The 14,902-nt window shown below is 42.7% G+C and overlaps 1 protein-coding gene across 2 annotated transcripts in view; it reads right to left on the bottom strand.

Moving 5' to 3' along the window:
- Positions 1-14,902, bottom strand: part of ANTXR2 (ANTXR cell adhesion molecule 2) — a 398,739-nt gene that overhangs the window by 161,297 nt on the left and 222,540 nt on the right. For both annotated transcript variants that reach the window (XM_069742748.1, XM_069742756.1), the window contains one exon: positions 5,754-5,832. In XM_069742748.1, the coding sequence (XP_069598849.1) occupies positions 5,754-5,832 (79 nt within the window). The remainder of the gene's footprint in view (positions 1-5,753; positions 5,833-14,902) is intronic.

A 14,902-nucleotide genomic window follows, 5' to 3' on the forward strand; every position in this document is an offset into this window, starting at 1 on the left:
GCCAAGTGCCAGAATAGGCGCATCTTCCAGATGTGCCTTTTCTGGGGTGGCTGGGGGCAGATATTTTTAGCCAGGGGGGGGCCAATAACCATGGACCCTCTCCAGGCTATTAATATCTGCCCTCAGTCACTGGCTTTACTACTCTGGCGGAGAAAATTGCGCGGGAGCCCACGCCAATTTTTTCCGCCATTTAACCCTTTATTTTAAGAGCTAGAACGGCCAAATTTTGCAGATACACTCTACTGACATTAGTAGTGTGGAATCTGTAAAAAAAATGGAGAGAAGACATGGTTTACTGTATGTAAACCATGTCTCAAATCATGTCGGCTTTTAGGAAGGAGAAAGAAAAAGCCGGTAATTGAATTACCGGCTTTCAAGCTGTATAGCGCTGGAATAAATATTAATATATATACATATATGTGTCTAATGACATATATATATATATATATATATAGACAGTATATATATATATTTTTTTTTCTTTTTGGGACACATGGATCATTTCTATAGCGGTATGTTGGTTTTGCAAGCCTGCGAGAAAACCACGCAGTACGGATGCCATACGGATTACATACGGAGGATGCCATGCGCAAAAAACGCTGACACACCCTGCCTACGGAGGAGCTACGGACCACTATTTTCGGGACATTTCAGCGTATTACGGCCGTAATATACGGACCGTATTTTCATACGCTGAGTGTGAAGCCAGCCTAAGTCTGGTGAAATTGCAAAAAAAGTTCCATAATTGTTTTTATACCATGTTCACGAAATGATAAAACTGACCTGCCATTATGATTCTAAGGGTCATTACAAGTTTGGAGATATGGAACATGTCTAGCTTTTTTATTTACGTGGTGTAAAAATGCAAAGTTTGTAAAAAAAAAAAAAATGGCGTCATTTTCTGAGACCCATAGCGTCTCCTTTTTTTCGGGAACTGGGGCTGGCTGAGGGCTTATTTTTTGGGGGCCAAGCTGAGGTTTTTATTGATACCATTTTGGCGTAGAAACAATATTTTGATCGTCTGTTATTGCATTTTATGCAACCAAAAAAAACTTAAATCTGGCATTTTGATTTTTTTCCTCGTTATGCCATTATTTTATATTTTGATAGATCGTGCATTTCTGAACGCAGTGTTACCAAATATGTGTATATTTAATTTTTTTTATTGCTTTATTTTGAATGGGGCAAATGGGGGTGATATGAACTTTTACATTTTTTTAAAAAAACATTATTTTTTATTTTACACTTGTTTCAATAGTTTCCTTATGAAACTTGAAGTTGTGATCTTCCGATCACTTTTGCTACACATAGCAGGGAGGCTATGTGGGAGGCTTTGAGTTTAATGACAGCCTGACAGATGCTGTCTCTGCATTGGAGCCGACTGTCAGTCAGGGCCAAGGGCACGGTTACAGTCGCCGTTCTGTATACTCAGAGCAGTAACTGAACCAGAGCCATCGCAGCCCCCCGTCACTGAATACCGAACGCTGCTGTGGGGGAAAAAAAGCTCATTTTCTCCCTGCAGCATTCTGCTAAACGACGGTTAATAACATTATTAGCCTTCAGATTAACCACATATCTGAAGGTTAATAGCGTTTTTCTCTGGAGACAGATTCCCTTTAAATCAGCCATCAAGTGCGGGAAAAGATGTGGGCTCTGCGATATTAATAAAAAATAATAACTACAATTTTAATTAATATGTTAATATTAACCTTTTCAAGACGCAGCCCTTTTTCGTTTTTGGGTTTTCGTTTTTTGCTCCCCTCCTTCCCAGAGCCATAGCTTTTTTATTTTTCTGTCAATATGGCCATGTGAGGGCTTATTTTTTACGGGACGAGTTGTGCTTTTGAACGACATCATTGGTTTTATCATGTCTTGTACTAGAAAACGGGAAAAAAATTTCAAGTGTGTTGAAATTGCAAAAAAAAAAAGTGCAATCCCACACTTGTTTTTTGTTTGGCTTTATTTCTACGTTAAATGCTAAAACTGACCTGCTATTGTGATTCTTCACATCATTATGAGTTTATAGACACCAAATAGGTATAGGTTATTTTTTATCTAAGTGGTGAAAAAAAATTCCAAACTTTGCTAAAAAAAAAAAATTCCGATACCCGTAGCGTTTCCATTTTTCGGGATCTCGGGTCGGGTGGAGGTTTATTTTTTGCGTGCCGAGCTGTCGTTTTTAATGATACCACTTTTGTGCAGATATGTTCTTTTCATCGCCCGTTATTGCATTTTAATGCAATGTCTAGGTGACTAAAAGAACGTAATTCTGGCGTTTTGAATTTTTTCAGGTTAATCCTTTTCTTTAATTGATAGATCGGGCGATTCTGAACGCGGCGATACCAAATATGTGTATGTTTGATTTTTTGATTGTTTTACTTTGAATGGGGCAAATGGGTGGTTTAAACTTTTATTTTTTTTTTACTTTTTTCATATTTTTTAAAACATTTTTTTTTTTACTTTTGCCATGCTTCAATAGCCATAACTGGATCGGCTCTGCTGCGCAACAGCGATCATCAGATTGCGCCTATGTAGCTGAATTACAGGCTTGCTATGAGCGCCGACCACAGGGTGGCGCTCACAGCAAGCCGGCATCATCAACCATAGTGGACCCAAGGAATCCTCTGGTTGTTATGTCGACGCATCGCTGACCCCCGGTCACATGATGGCCGGAAGCAGTAGTTAAATGCCTCTCTCAGCGGCATTTAACTAGTTATTAGCGGCGGGTGGATCGCGATTCCACCTGCCACTATTGTGCGCACATTTCAGCTGTACAAAAGAGCTGACATGTCACGAATTTGATGTGGACTCAGCGCCGGAGCTTACATCAAAGTGGGAAACACGACATGCGCCGTACTAGTACGGCGCATGTCGTGAAGGGGTTAATATTCAACATAAATTTCAGCCTATTGATTCGACTCTCCTCAACAGTCACAATCTCTCATTTGTTCCCTCAGGAAAATGAATTGCCCACTTCTGGTCTAGAAGAATAGATGCTTTGATGCTACTTTGAAGGCAAAGTTTGGTCACATCCAGGGCCGGAATTTGGCACAGGCAGACCAGGCAGACCTAGAAAGGGGGCCCCCTGCCTCTGCAGCCCCTGTATGAAGTGCCCAGAGGGTGTACAGCAGTGAATAATGCTGTGGATTGCTCTGTTGTTCCGGAATGTCTCTCCCAAACCCCCCTTGAGACCTCCTCAGTGCTGTGAATTACTCATGTGGTCCCGGAGCTCTGTGCTGTTTGCTGTAGAATCAGTCACTGTCACATACAGCAGGGATCAGCATAGGCTCTGACCACAGTCACTAAATCACTACTTGTAATCAGACAGGGTGACTTCCTGTCACTACTGTCTGGATGACAAAAGACAGGAATATTGTCTGCTGAATCAGGGAATTATATAGAAATAAATGAATTCCCACGTGAAACAATAAGGGTAAACTATACACATATAGTACAGGTGTGTATAGGAATCAGCATTTTTGGTGCATTTTTTTTTGTAGCCAAAGCCTGCTCTCTTGGCAGTAAAAACACTGCTTTCAAAACACCCATTTTTTAGGGTATGTGCAGACAATCCGGAAATGGCAGCCCTTTGGATGCAGCGGACATGTGCTGCATCCAAAGTGCTGCCATCTTTTGAACCCAGGTGATTCCGTGTGTGTTCATTGATCTGTGCAGAATCCCTGCGTCGTATACATTGCACGGGTGAGATTTCTCTTGGGAGACTCGCATCTACGCCATATAAAATGACATGCTGCAGCCTGGACAGACGCGCTCCATGTCCGTTTCTGCAGCGGGTGAGGTGCAGGTGAAAGTGTACGCATAGTAGTGATGGAATTTCTTGGAATCCCATCCACTATGCTGTAACATCTGGCCGCTGCGGGTTGGAGTACACAGTACACAGCAGCCGACCTGCAGCGTTTACTGATTGCGGGCACACACGCTTAGAGCTTTTGCTATTTGTTTTTTACAGTATGCATTTTGTCTACAGTACATGTTTAATAAAGTTAGTGTTATTCAAAAAAAAACGCAGCGAAAAACAACGTTGCAACATTTGCAGCATTTTTTAAACTTTTTCATTGCTCTCTACGGGAGAAAAAATTGCTGAAAGAAGTGACATGCTGCAGATTTAAAAAAACGCTGCAGTTGTGAAATTCAGTCAGGGGAAAATAAAAGGGTGTGCAGGAGATTTCTGAAAATCTCAGTTTTTGCTTGTGCTGTAAAATGCTGTAAACTTCTTATTTGCAGAAGAAAGAGCATATGAACATGGCGAAAAGCTGCTTTTCAAAGTGCCAGCAAAAAATAGGAGATTTCCGAAAACTCCTGCATGCGCTTGTTTTTTTTCTGACTGGATTTCAGAACTGTAGCGCTTTTTAAATCTGTAGCGTGTCACTTCTTTCAGTGCGTTTTCACCTGTGGAAAGCAATGAAAGAATAAAAAAAGCTGCAGATATTGCAACAGCACTTTTCACTGCAATTTTGCAAGTGGTTTTGGTGAATTAAACTATTAGGTCAGTATTTGTAATGCAGAAACAGCAGGGAAACAATGAGGCTATGTGCACACGTTGCAGAATCTGCTGCGGATTTTTCCACGCAGATTCCTAAAAATCTGCAGATAAAACGCCCTGCGTTTTACCTGCAGATTTACCTAGGATTTATCATGGAATTACCGTGGCTTTTGTGCGGTTTTCAACAGCGTTTTTACAGCTGCGGATTCCTAATATGGCGCAGGTGTAAAACGCTGCAGAATCCGCACAAAGAATTTACATGCTGCAGAAAATACAATGCAGCGTTTCCGCGCGGTATTTTCCGCAGCATGTGCACTGCGGATTTTGTTTTCCATACGTTTACATAGTACTGTACAACGCATGGAAAACTGCTGCAGATCCACAGCAAAATCCGCAACGTGTTCACATACCTGAGAAACCCATCACTACTTCTGTATTTCTCACCCTCCTGGTTTTGGCTTACAAATGCTGATGTGAAATACTGACCAAACACTCAACGTGTGAACGTGGCCTTAAACATACTGTAGACAAAACAAACATCCCCACTCTAAAAAAAAAAAGCTGAAAAAAGTGTGAAGAACACCACAAAAAAAAGTGAAAAACAGGTGTTTTGAAGGCAACATTTTTACTGCTAATAGAAAAGGTTTTGGCTACTGAAAAAAATGCTGCATGGGAGCATAGTCTTACTCTGAAACGCCTATCTATGGTGTTACATAGGACTGCATGTGATATATACTTAATTATCTGTACTCAGAGAAGTATCACTGCTATCTCTGGTGTTATATAGGACTGCAGGTGACATCTACTACATTATCTGTTCTCAGAGAGTTAGCACTGTTTTATCTGAAGAGTTAAAAAAAAATTAAGACGTGGTTGGGGCAACTCTTTGTCTTGGGCCCCCAATCTTTTCTGACCCTAGCAACGCCCCTGCATACAGCTAGTAGTGACAGACCCGTTGGCCGATATAAGGCCCCTAAATATGGGGGCCACAGTGCAATGTTATCATTTGGGGCCCCTACTTTAAATTTTTGCCTAGAGCCCCACTTTGTCTAAAACCGGCCCTGGTCACATCAAATCTTGATTTAATTAAGATGTCTATTTTCTTCATTCACACATTTTGTTAATTGATAAAAATAAACTATTAACACTTTTATTTTATTTTTTAAAGCATTTTTACTTTCCAGCATTTTTTTCACTCTGGTCGAAAATTTTTGCACAGTGTTAATATCTGTTAATATTTTTTACTTACACAACTTGAAGCTGTGATCGTCTGAGGATTAGTCAGTGCAGTTTTTCCATTGTTCACGCTCACCCAAACCTCCATAGTTCTGAAAAGTGACAGTTCCAATAAGAATAATGTTAATAACTATTGTAGATATTTCATTAAGACAAAGTTTTTTAATTTTCAAGTAAGACAAAGTTAAAGGGAATCTGTCACAACATTTGACCTATATGAACTATTAATATCGGCATACAAGTTATAGACTGCTGAGGAGAGTGATACCTTTGTGCTTCATATCAGATGCCTTATTGTGGATAAATCTTCTTTTATCACTTCATATAAATTACCTCTTCCAGGCTATGGGGAGGACGCTGTGCTGCGTCCAAAGTGCTGCCATCATGGGGAGGTAACTCTGCCCCCAGAGATTATTTTACGTGAAGGGGGAGTTACCAGTGTGATATGTAATAGCCGATCTGTGCTCTCCTGATCTCCCTGCAGAGCTGTGTGTGGTTATTACTGACACCTCTGCAGGTTCCTCTCAGCTTCCATCTCACAGGCAGACAAGGCTGCAATATTGTTGCAATACAGCAGAGCTCAGAGAACTGCAAAAAATGTGCTTGCAAGAAGACAAATTTCTCTTGTTCTGTGTTAGTTACTAGTCTCATACTGATAACTCCCCAATTTATTTAACCCCTTCCCAACCTTGGATGTATTCTGTACATCTTGGTTGGCTGCTACTTACCAACCTTAGATGTACTGAGATGTGCATGCTCAATCGCCACCGGTGTCAGCTGATTCTGACAGCTGACACCCGGCACTCAGTGCATGAGCTCCCAGCACTATTAGCCACTAAATATTGCAATTGTTAGAAAACAGGCAGAGGGAGGAATCTCTGCCCTCTGATCAGCGCCCCTGACGTTATCGCAGGGGCCCGATCGTTGCCATGGTGACACAATGTCATCATGACAACATCCAGGTCACCAGGCCTCAGATCATGCGCAGAACAAGGTCTCAGTTGCTTGTGTAAGTGCAGCACTGACAGTTATAATTCACTAGATGGTGTCCAATTCTAACGCATTGGGTATTCTAGAATATGCATGTCCATGTAGTATATTGCATAGCCCACGTAGTATATTGCCCAAGCGCGTAGTATATTGCCCAGCCACGTAGTATATTGCCCAGCCACGTAGTATATTGCCCAGTGACATAGTATATTGCCCAGCCACGTAGTATATTGCCCAGTCATGTAGTATATTGCCAAGTGACGTAGTATATTGCCCAGCCACGTATTATATTACCCAGCCACGTAATATATTGCGCAATCACGTAGTATATTGCCCAGTCACGTAGTATATTACCCACTGATGTAGTATATTGCCCAGCCACGTAGTATATTGCACAGCAATGTAGTATACAGCACAAAGCCACGTAGTATACAGCACAGACACGTAGTATACTGCCCAGTCACGTAGTATATTGGCCAGTCACGTAGTATATTGTCCAGCTACGTAGTATACTGCCCAGCCACGTATGTAACAGGTTAAAAAATAAAAAATAAACATATATTCACCCTCCGAGGGCCCCTTGTAGTCCTGTCGCCTGTGTGCGGTGCACGCGGCAGCTTCTGGTCACAGGGTTGGTATGAGTGCAGGACCTGTGATGATGTCGCGGTCACATGACCGTGACATCATGGAAGGTCCTTCTCACATAGCATCTTTGGAACCGGAACCTGCCGCTTGCACTGCCGAGGACAGCACGCACGTCGGAGGGTGAGAATAACCTTTTTTTTATTATTATTATTTTTAACATTAGATCGTTTTACTATTGATGCTGCATAAGCAGCATCAATAGTAAAAAGTTGGTCACACAGGGTTAATAGCTGTGTAACCGGAGTGCGTTACACCGCGCTCCAGTAACGCTGGCATTAACCCTGTGTGAGGGCTGACTGGATTACTGGAGGGGAGTATGGAGCGGGCACTGACTGCGGGGAGGAAAGAGCGGCCAATATTGCTGCCTCACTGTGGCCGTCACTGACTGGTCGTGGCAATGGTCGTGGGCGTTTTGCCACGACCAATCAGCGACTTGGATTCCATGACAGACAGAGGCCGCGACCAATGAATATCCGGGACAGACAGAAAAATAGTAGTGACCCGTAGACAATTATATAGTAGATTGCAATGAATTGAGTGCATTTCATTGGATTATAACTGCGATCAGGCTGCAGAAAGTGAAAGTCTCATAGAGGGACAAAGTAAAAAAGTAAGAAAAAAAATAAAAATTGCAAAAAATGATTTAAAAAAAATCAGAAAATAATAATATGAATAAAAATATATTGTACTCATAATTTTTTTTTCTGTTAAAAAAAAGTACACATGTTTGGTTTCGCTGCATCTAAGAAGATCCACCCCATAAAGCTGTCCGACTAGTTAACCCCATCAGTGAATAACATAAAGAATATGAATAAAAAAACGGGAATAACCATACTTTTTCATCACATCAGCAAACAAAACGTGGAAGAAAACGCGATCAAAAAGATGAATGTAAATAAAAAACGGTATCTCTAAAAACTTAATCTTGTCCCACAAAAAACAAGCCACCATACAACTCCATCAGTGGAAAAATTAAAAAGTTACCATATTTTTCGGACTATAAGACACACCGGACCATAAGATGCACCCCAAATGGGGATCAGTCCTGAAATCAGCTTACCCAGGGGGATCGGCAGCACTGGTGGACCAAAGTCATAGCGGGTGTTTAGTGGTCTGGCGATATGACCTAGACTGGTGCACAGGCTTGGCGGTGCTTGTTGGTGTGGGGGGCTGCAGCGACATTTTGTGAAAGCCCAGAGCCCCCGCACATCAATTGCTGCGACATGGAGATCTCCGGGATATCCCATTCCAGTGCTGCAGGTTCCACGGTGAGAAGAGATCTCAATCTGCGTATGCGACACCTCTGGCGGCTATTTATACGGAGGTCAAAGCATTGAGGCAATAGAAGTGTGGGACCTCAGGCTATCATAAAATGTCACCAGAGCCTCCCGCACCACCGCGCTCCACCACACCTGCCGCACCAGGCTGGGATGGGAGCAAGATCATCGCTCTGCAGCGTCGGACCACCGGAAGAATCGCCCGACTCCTGCTGCCACCACTCTAACTATAAGTACATTCCAACAATAAGACCCACCGCCATTTCACCACAAATTTTTTGGGAAAAAAGTGTGTCTTATAGTCCGAAAAATATGGTATATCTCTCAGAATACAGTGATGAAAAATAATTATTCTTTCTATAAAATAGTTTCTACTGTGTAAAAGCGCCAGTCTACTGACAGATTCCCTTTGATTTCTAAAAATTTAGGAAGATCACAAAGTATGAGTATTTTTAGAGATGAGTGAATCAATTTGATACAAATTGAATTCATGTAGAATTTTATGAAATTTGCATGTATTGGTAAATTTGAATAATTTGTGATTCAATTCATACAACTCACCAAAAATGCTTGTTTCCATTTAACACATTATAGAACATTTAATCTGTCACAGAATGCTCACATGAACTCTAGTGCAGCCACGTGGGCTGCTTCATCATGACATGTACTGAAAATACTTCCAGATTTCATCTCACAGTGTTGTAATTACAGCATACATAACTCAGCTCTGCTGTACATGTACACAGTAGCTGCAGATATTAGTGAGGAGAGGAGGCCATGGTCTTTTCCCCCCATGATGAAGTCTGCTTATGATTGGTCAACTTCATGCAGGGGAAGAAGTACAAACCCCAAAGACAAATCTCTGGTAATTTCAAGTTGAACTATCCCATAAATCATAACCTAAACTTTACAAGCTAATATCTCTGCAATAGAAAGGAGAGATTAAAACAAATATATGCAACTTTTTATTCATCTCTGCCACTATTCCTTAATGTAACTAAGTTTAAACTTCTATAACTCTATAAATGTGACTGTCTACTTAAAAAATAGCAGGTGTCACAATTTTTTTTTGCACATTTATTTTATCAGTCAAATTTTACACCCATACACTCCACACCAATACATCGCCGTATTGTAGGTACTGACAATTTGGAAGAGTACCTACCTACCTGACTAGTTCTGCTTTTATACACTTGATTTATTAGTCCAGTTTGACATAGGCAAATGCCACATTTATTCTGCAGCCTGCTGACAGATTTTGGTCACTGTACATGTACCTACCTAAGTTACTTGCTGTTTAATAATGATAGATCAATTGGGGTTGAAAAGATTGTAAAAGTTAATTATAGTGCTGTCAAAATGTATGGTAAAGAAATAGTAACAATGGGAATGGACAGTAATGGAAAAGAATTAAAAAAAACATACTGTGGCTAAGGGTACCGTCACATTTAACGATATTGTTAACGATATCGTTGCTTTTTGTGACGTAGCAACGATATCGTTAAGGAAATCGTTATGTGTGACAGCGACCAACGATCAGGCCCCTGCTGGGAGATCGTTGGTCGCTGAAGAAAGTCCAGAACTTTATTTCGTCGCTGGATCTCCCGCTGACATCGCTGGATCGGCGTGTGTGACACCGATCCAGCGATGTCTTCACTGGTAACCAGGGTAAACATCGGGTAACTAAGCGCAGGGCCGCGCTTAGTAACCAGATGTTTACCCTGGTTACCAGCGTAAAAGTAAAAAAAAAAAAACACTTCATACTTACCTACCGCTGTCTGTCCCCGGCGCTCAGCTTCTCTGCACTCCTCTTGCACTGGCTGTGAGCACAGCGGCCGGAAAGTAGAGCGGTGACGTCACCGCTCTGCTTTCCGGCCGCTGTGCCCACAGTCAGTGCAGAGGAGTGCAGAGAAGCACAGCGCCGGAGGACAGACAGCGGTAGGTAAGTATGAAGTGTTTGGTTTTTTTTACTTTTACGCTGGTAACCAGGGTAAACATCGGGTTACTAAGCGCGGCCCTGCGCTTAGTTACCCGATGTTTACCCTGGTTACCGGGGACCTCGGGATCGTTGGTCGCTGGAGAGCTGTCTGTGTGACAGCTCTCCAGCGACCAAACAGCGACGCTGCAGCGATCGACATCGTTGTCGGTATCGCTGCAGCGTCGCTTAGTGTGACGGTACCTTAAGAATGTTGGAGCCACTAGCAGTAGCAGAAGCAACACTATTAGTGATGAGTGAGTGTGCTCGTTACTCGAGATTTCTGAGCATGCTCGGTGTTGTCCGAGTATCTTGGGCATGCTCGTAGATTATGTTTGTGTCCCCGCAGCTGCCTGATTTGCAGCCGTTAGACAACCTGAACACATGAAGGGGTTGCCTGTTTGTTAGGGAATCCGCACATGTATTCAGGCTGCCTAGCAGCCGCAAATCATGCAGCTGCGGGGACTCAAACATAATCTACGAGCACGCCCAAGATACTAGGAGAACACCCGAGCATGCTCGGAAATCTCGAGTGACGAGCACACTCACGCATCACTAAACACTATCACTGATACCAGCTGTCCGGGCAGTAGTACTACCAAACACACCTCACAACTGTCCTCCTTTGCTTCTTGCAAGTATATTAGTGGGCAGGAAGCAGTAGGCATTATAAGTAGTTTAGCTCATCATGTAGAATGATAGTTAAATGGGAAGATAAAAAGTTTTGCTGCCGAACAGGCCAAGAAGTGCTTTAAACCTCTAAGATCTATCGCTAATTCTACTGCTGTTTGCCCCCTTCCACCCAGTAGAAGGAAGCACTACTGTAAGGTGGATATGGCCTTTTGCCACATGCCTGAATGTGAATTTCCCATCAAGTGAATTATTGCTGACATTTCAATCCACAGTAACCTATTTGCAAAGTATTCATTTGCTAGTTACTTTATGAGTGTATAATAAAAGATTGTCCTTTTATGATCCATTAAAAAAAGATGAAAAAATATTAAATAAAATTGTGAAAGACATTTGCTGAAAGTAATAAATAATTTACCACTAATTTTCACACACTGAAAATTAAACTGGCAACTGTTCAAAAAGTTATTAAAATTATAATGACTAAAGATATTTTGAAATCAAGCACCAGTGTTAAAACAGATAAATTACTATGGCTTCTTTTTTTTTAACCTTAAAACAAAAAATGATAAACTTGATTAGTGAGTACTAGACTGTTTGTAAAGAAGGTTAGAGTCCTGTAGGGATCTAATGAATAAAATAAGGCTGCAGTAATAACTACTGTATATAAAAAGTTATTGTACATCGTAGTTTGAAAGTATCTGTGAGGTAGTTTGAGTTTTTCAGTAACTAAGATCACCAGACTGGGGCATATTTTCTCAGCTCTAAGTCATTTTAAGTAGAGAAATTATAACATTATTATACAGATGGCATACTGTCAATAATTGAGGACAAACTTCCAAATTCTCATGGCAAATTTGGAGCTTGACCTGGAAAAACTGCTATATAAACACTGTACTCAGAAAACTGGGATTATTTTCTCCCTTTGTATGCTAAAAAATTTCTGAATACCAGCACATATTATGATTGTAAGGTAACATGAAACCTTAGAGAGGTTGTCCAATATTGGACAACATCTTATAATGGGCCCAGAGAGGTGAACCCCCCCCCCCCCCCCTCGGCTTGTACACGAGTCAATTGTCCAGAACGCTGATGGGGGAGGGGGCAGTGGAGCAGCGGCAGGAGCCGGTGGCTGTGGCACAGTGACATCTGCATACGCCGGCTAACAGAAGACATCATACTCACCCCCTCTGTCGCTTCATCTCCATTGTCCCGGCACCAGCAGCTCTCCTCTCCTGTGCTGAGCGGTCACGAGGTACCGCTCATTAAGGTAATGAATATGTATGTGTCTCCACTCCTATAGGTGTGGAGCGCATATTCATTACCTTAATGAGCGGTACCACATGATCTCTCAGCACAGGAGAAGAGATCTGCCGGCGCGGAGACAAAGGAGATGCAGTCGCAAGGAGGGTGAGTAGGACGGGGTTGGGAGGGGGGATGTGAGCCATGAATGCAACCACGGGAGAGCTGAGCCATGGGGAACCAGGGGAGCCAAGCCATGCGGGACCGGGAGGAGACAAGCCATGCAGACTGGGTCAGGCGAGCCAGGGGGAGCCACACATACCAGGACAGGACAGGGGAGCCACATACCAGGACAGGACGAGGGGAGCCACATACCAAGACAGGACAGGGGAGCCACAAACCAGGACAGCAATGGGGGAGCCACACATAGCAGGACAGGATGGGGGAGCCACGCATACCAGGACAGGACAGGGGGAGCCACATACCAGGACAGGACAGGGGAGCCACACATAGCAGGACAGGGATGAGAAGACAATGCATACCGGCTTATACTCAAGTCAATAAGCTTACCCAGTTTTCCCAGTTTTACTAGAGTATATACGGTACTTAGAAAATTGGTATTATGCTCAATACTTATTTCACCTGCTGTAAATTCTTTCAAAAAGTAGTGGTCCTGTCCTTAGAAAGAGCTATGAATATTACATTGAAATCCTAATGTTGCTACTGAAGCAAACTTAAACTATGGCTTATGTATCAAAAATAGTGAGCTAACAAGCTTGTGAGGTTTATGAGCCATAAGCTGTATTTTTTGCACTTTTATTAACACTATTAATAAACAAAAAAGATTCTAGAATGCTGGATATCAGTCCTGAAAGGTGATGGCCATATCTTATATTGGCCAAAACTGGGGACATGTTCCCTTTAAAATGGGCACATTATTATAGAGGGTTTTCTGTTATGATGCGGTGGTCTAGGAGCAACATGGAACGAGCTCTGAAGGACGTGGTAACTGTACTGACCGCAGTCCCTAAGCTCAACACAACACTAGAAGTAGCCGTGGAATGCTCCTAACTCTCCCTAGGCATCTCGTCACAGCCTAAGAGCTAACTACCCCTAAAGAAAGAAGCAGGAAAACTATCTTGCCTCAGAGAAAAAACCCAAAGGATAGATTAGCCCCCCACAAATAATGACTGTGAGTGGAGAGGGAAAAGACATACACAGAATGAAATCAGGATGAGCACAGGAGGCCAGTCTAGCTAAATAGATAGGACAGGATGGAATACTGTGCGGTCAGTATAAAACACTACAAAAATCCACGCAGAGTTTACAAAAAAAAACTCCACACCTGACTAAAGGTGTGGAGGGCAAATCTGCCTCCCAGAGCTTCCAGCAAGACAGAATAAATTCACACTGATAAGCTGGACAAACAAAGAAAGCACAGAATGGATAAGTCCACAACCTATGGACAGAAAAGAGCAAGAAAAAACTTAGCTTAGCTGAACTGGTCAGGATAACAGGGAACTCCAAAGAGATGTGAATCCAACCAGAAACCATTTACAAGTGGCACTGGCTGAAGACAGAGCCAGACCTAAATAGCCGAGCAGAAGAGAAGATAAGTGGAGGCAGCTGATGACAGCTAACTCCAAGGAGCAGCCATACCACTAGAAACCACAAGAGGGAGCCCAAGAGCAGAACTCACAACAGTACCCCCCCTTGAGGAGGGGTCACCGAAACCCTCACCAGAGCCCCCAGGCCGATCAGGATGAGCCAAGTGAAAAGCACGAACCAAATCGGTGGCATGGACATCGGAGGCAACAACCCAAGAATTATCCTCCTGGCCATAACCCTTCCACTTGACAAGATACTGAAGCCTCCGCCTCGAAAAACGAGAATCCAAAATCTTCTCAACCTCATATTCCAACTCTCCCTCAACCAACACCGGGGCAGGAGGGTCAACCGACGGAACAATGGGCACCACATATCTCCGCAACAAAGATCTATGGAAAACATTATGAATGGCAAAAGAGGCAGGAAGAGCCAAACGAAAAGACACCGGATTAATAATTTCAGAAATTTTATAAGGACCAATAAACCGAGGCTTAAACTTAGGAGAAGAAACCTTCATAGGAACATGACGAGAAGACAACCAAACCAAATCCCCCACACGAAGCCGGGGACCAACACACCGACGGCGGTTAGCAAAACGTTGAGCCCTTTCCTGAGACAACGTCAAATTGTCCACCACATGAGTCCAAATCTGCTGCAGCCTGTCCACCACAGAATCCACACCAGGACAATCAGAAGGCTCAACCTGCCCCGAAGAAAAACGAGGATGAAAACCAAAATTACAAAAGAAAGGTGAAACCAAAGTAGCCGAACTAGCCCGATTATTAGGGGCAAACT

The sequence above is a fragment of the Ranitomeya imitator genome, chromosome 1, assembly GCF_032444005.1.
Source record: "Ranitomeya imitator isolate aRanImi1 chromosome 1, aRanImi1.pri, whole genome shotgun sequence".
NCBI classification, from domain to species: Eukaryota; Metazoa; Chordata; class Amphibia; order Anura; family Dendrobatidae; genus Ranitomeya; species Ranitomeya imitator.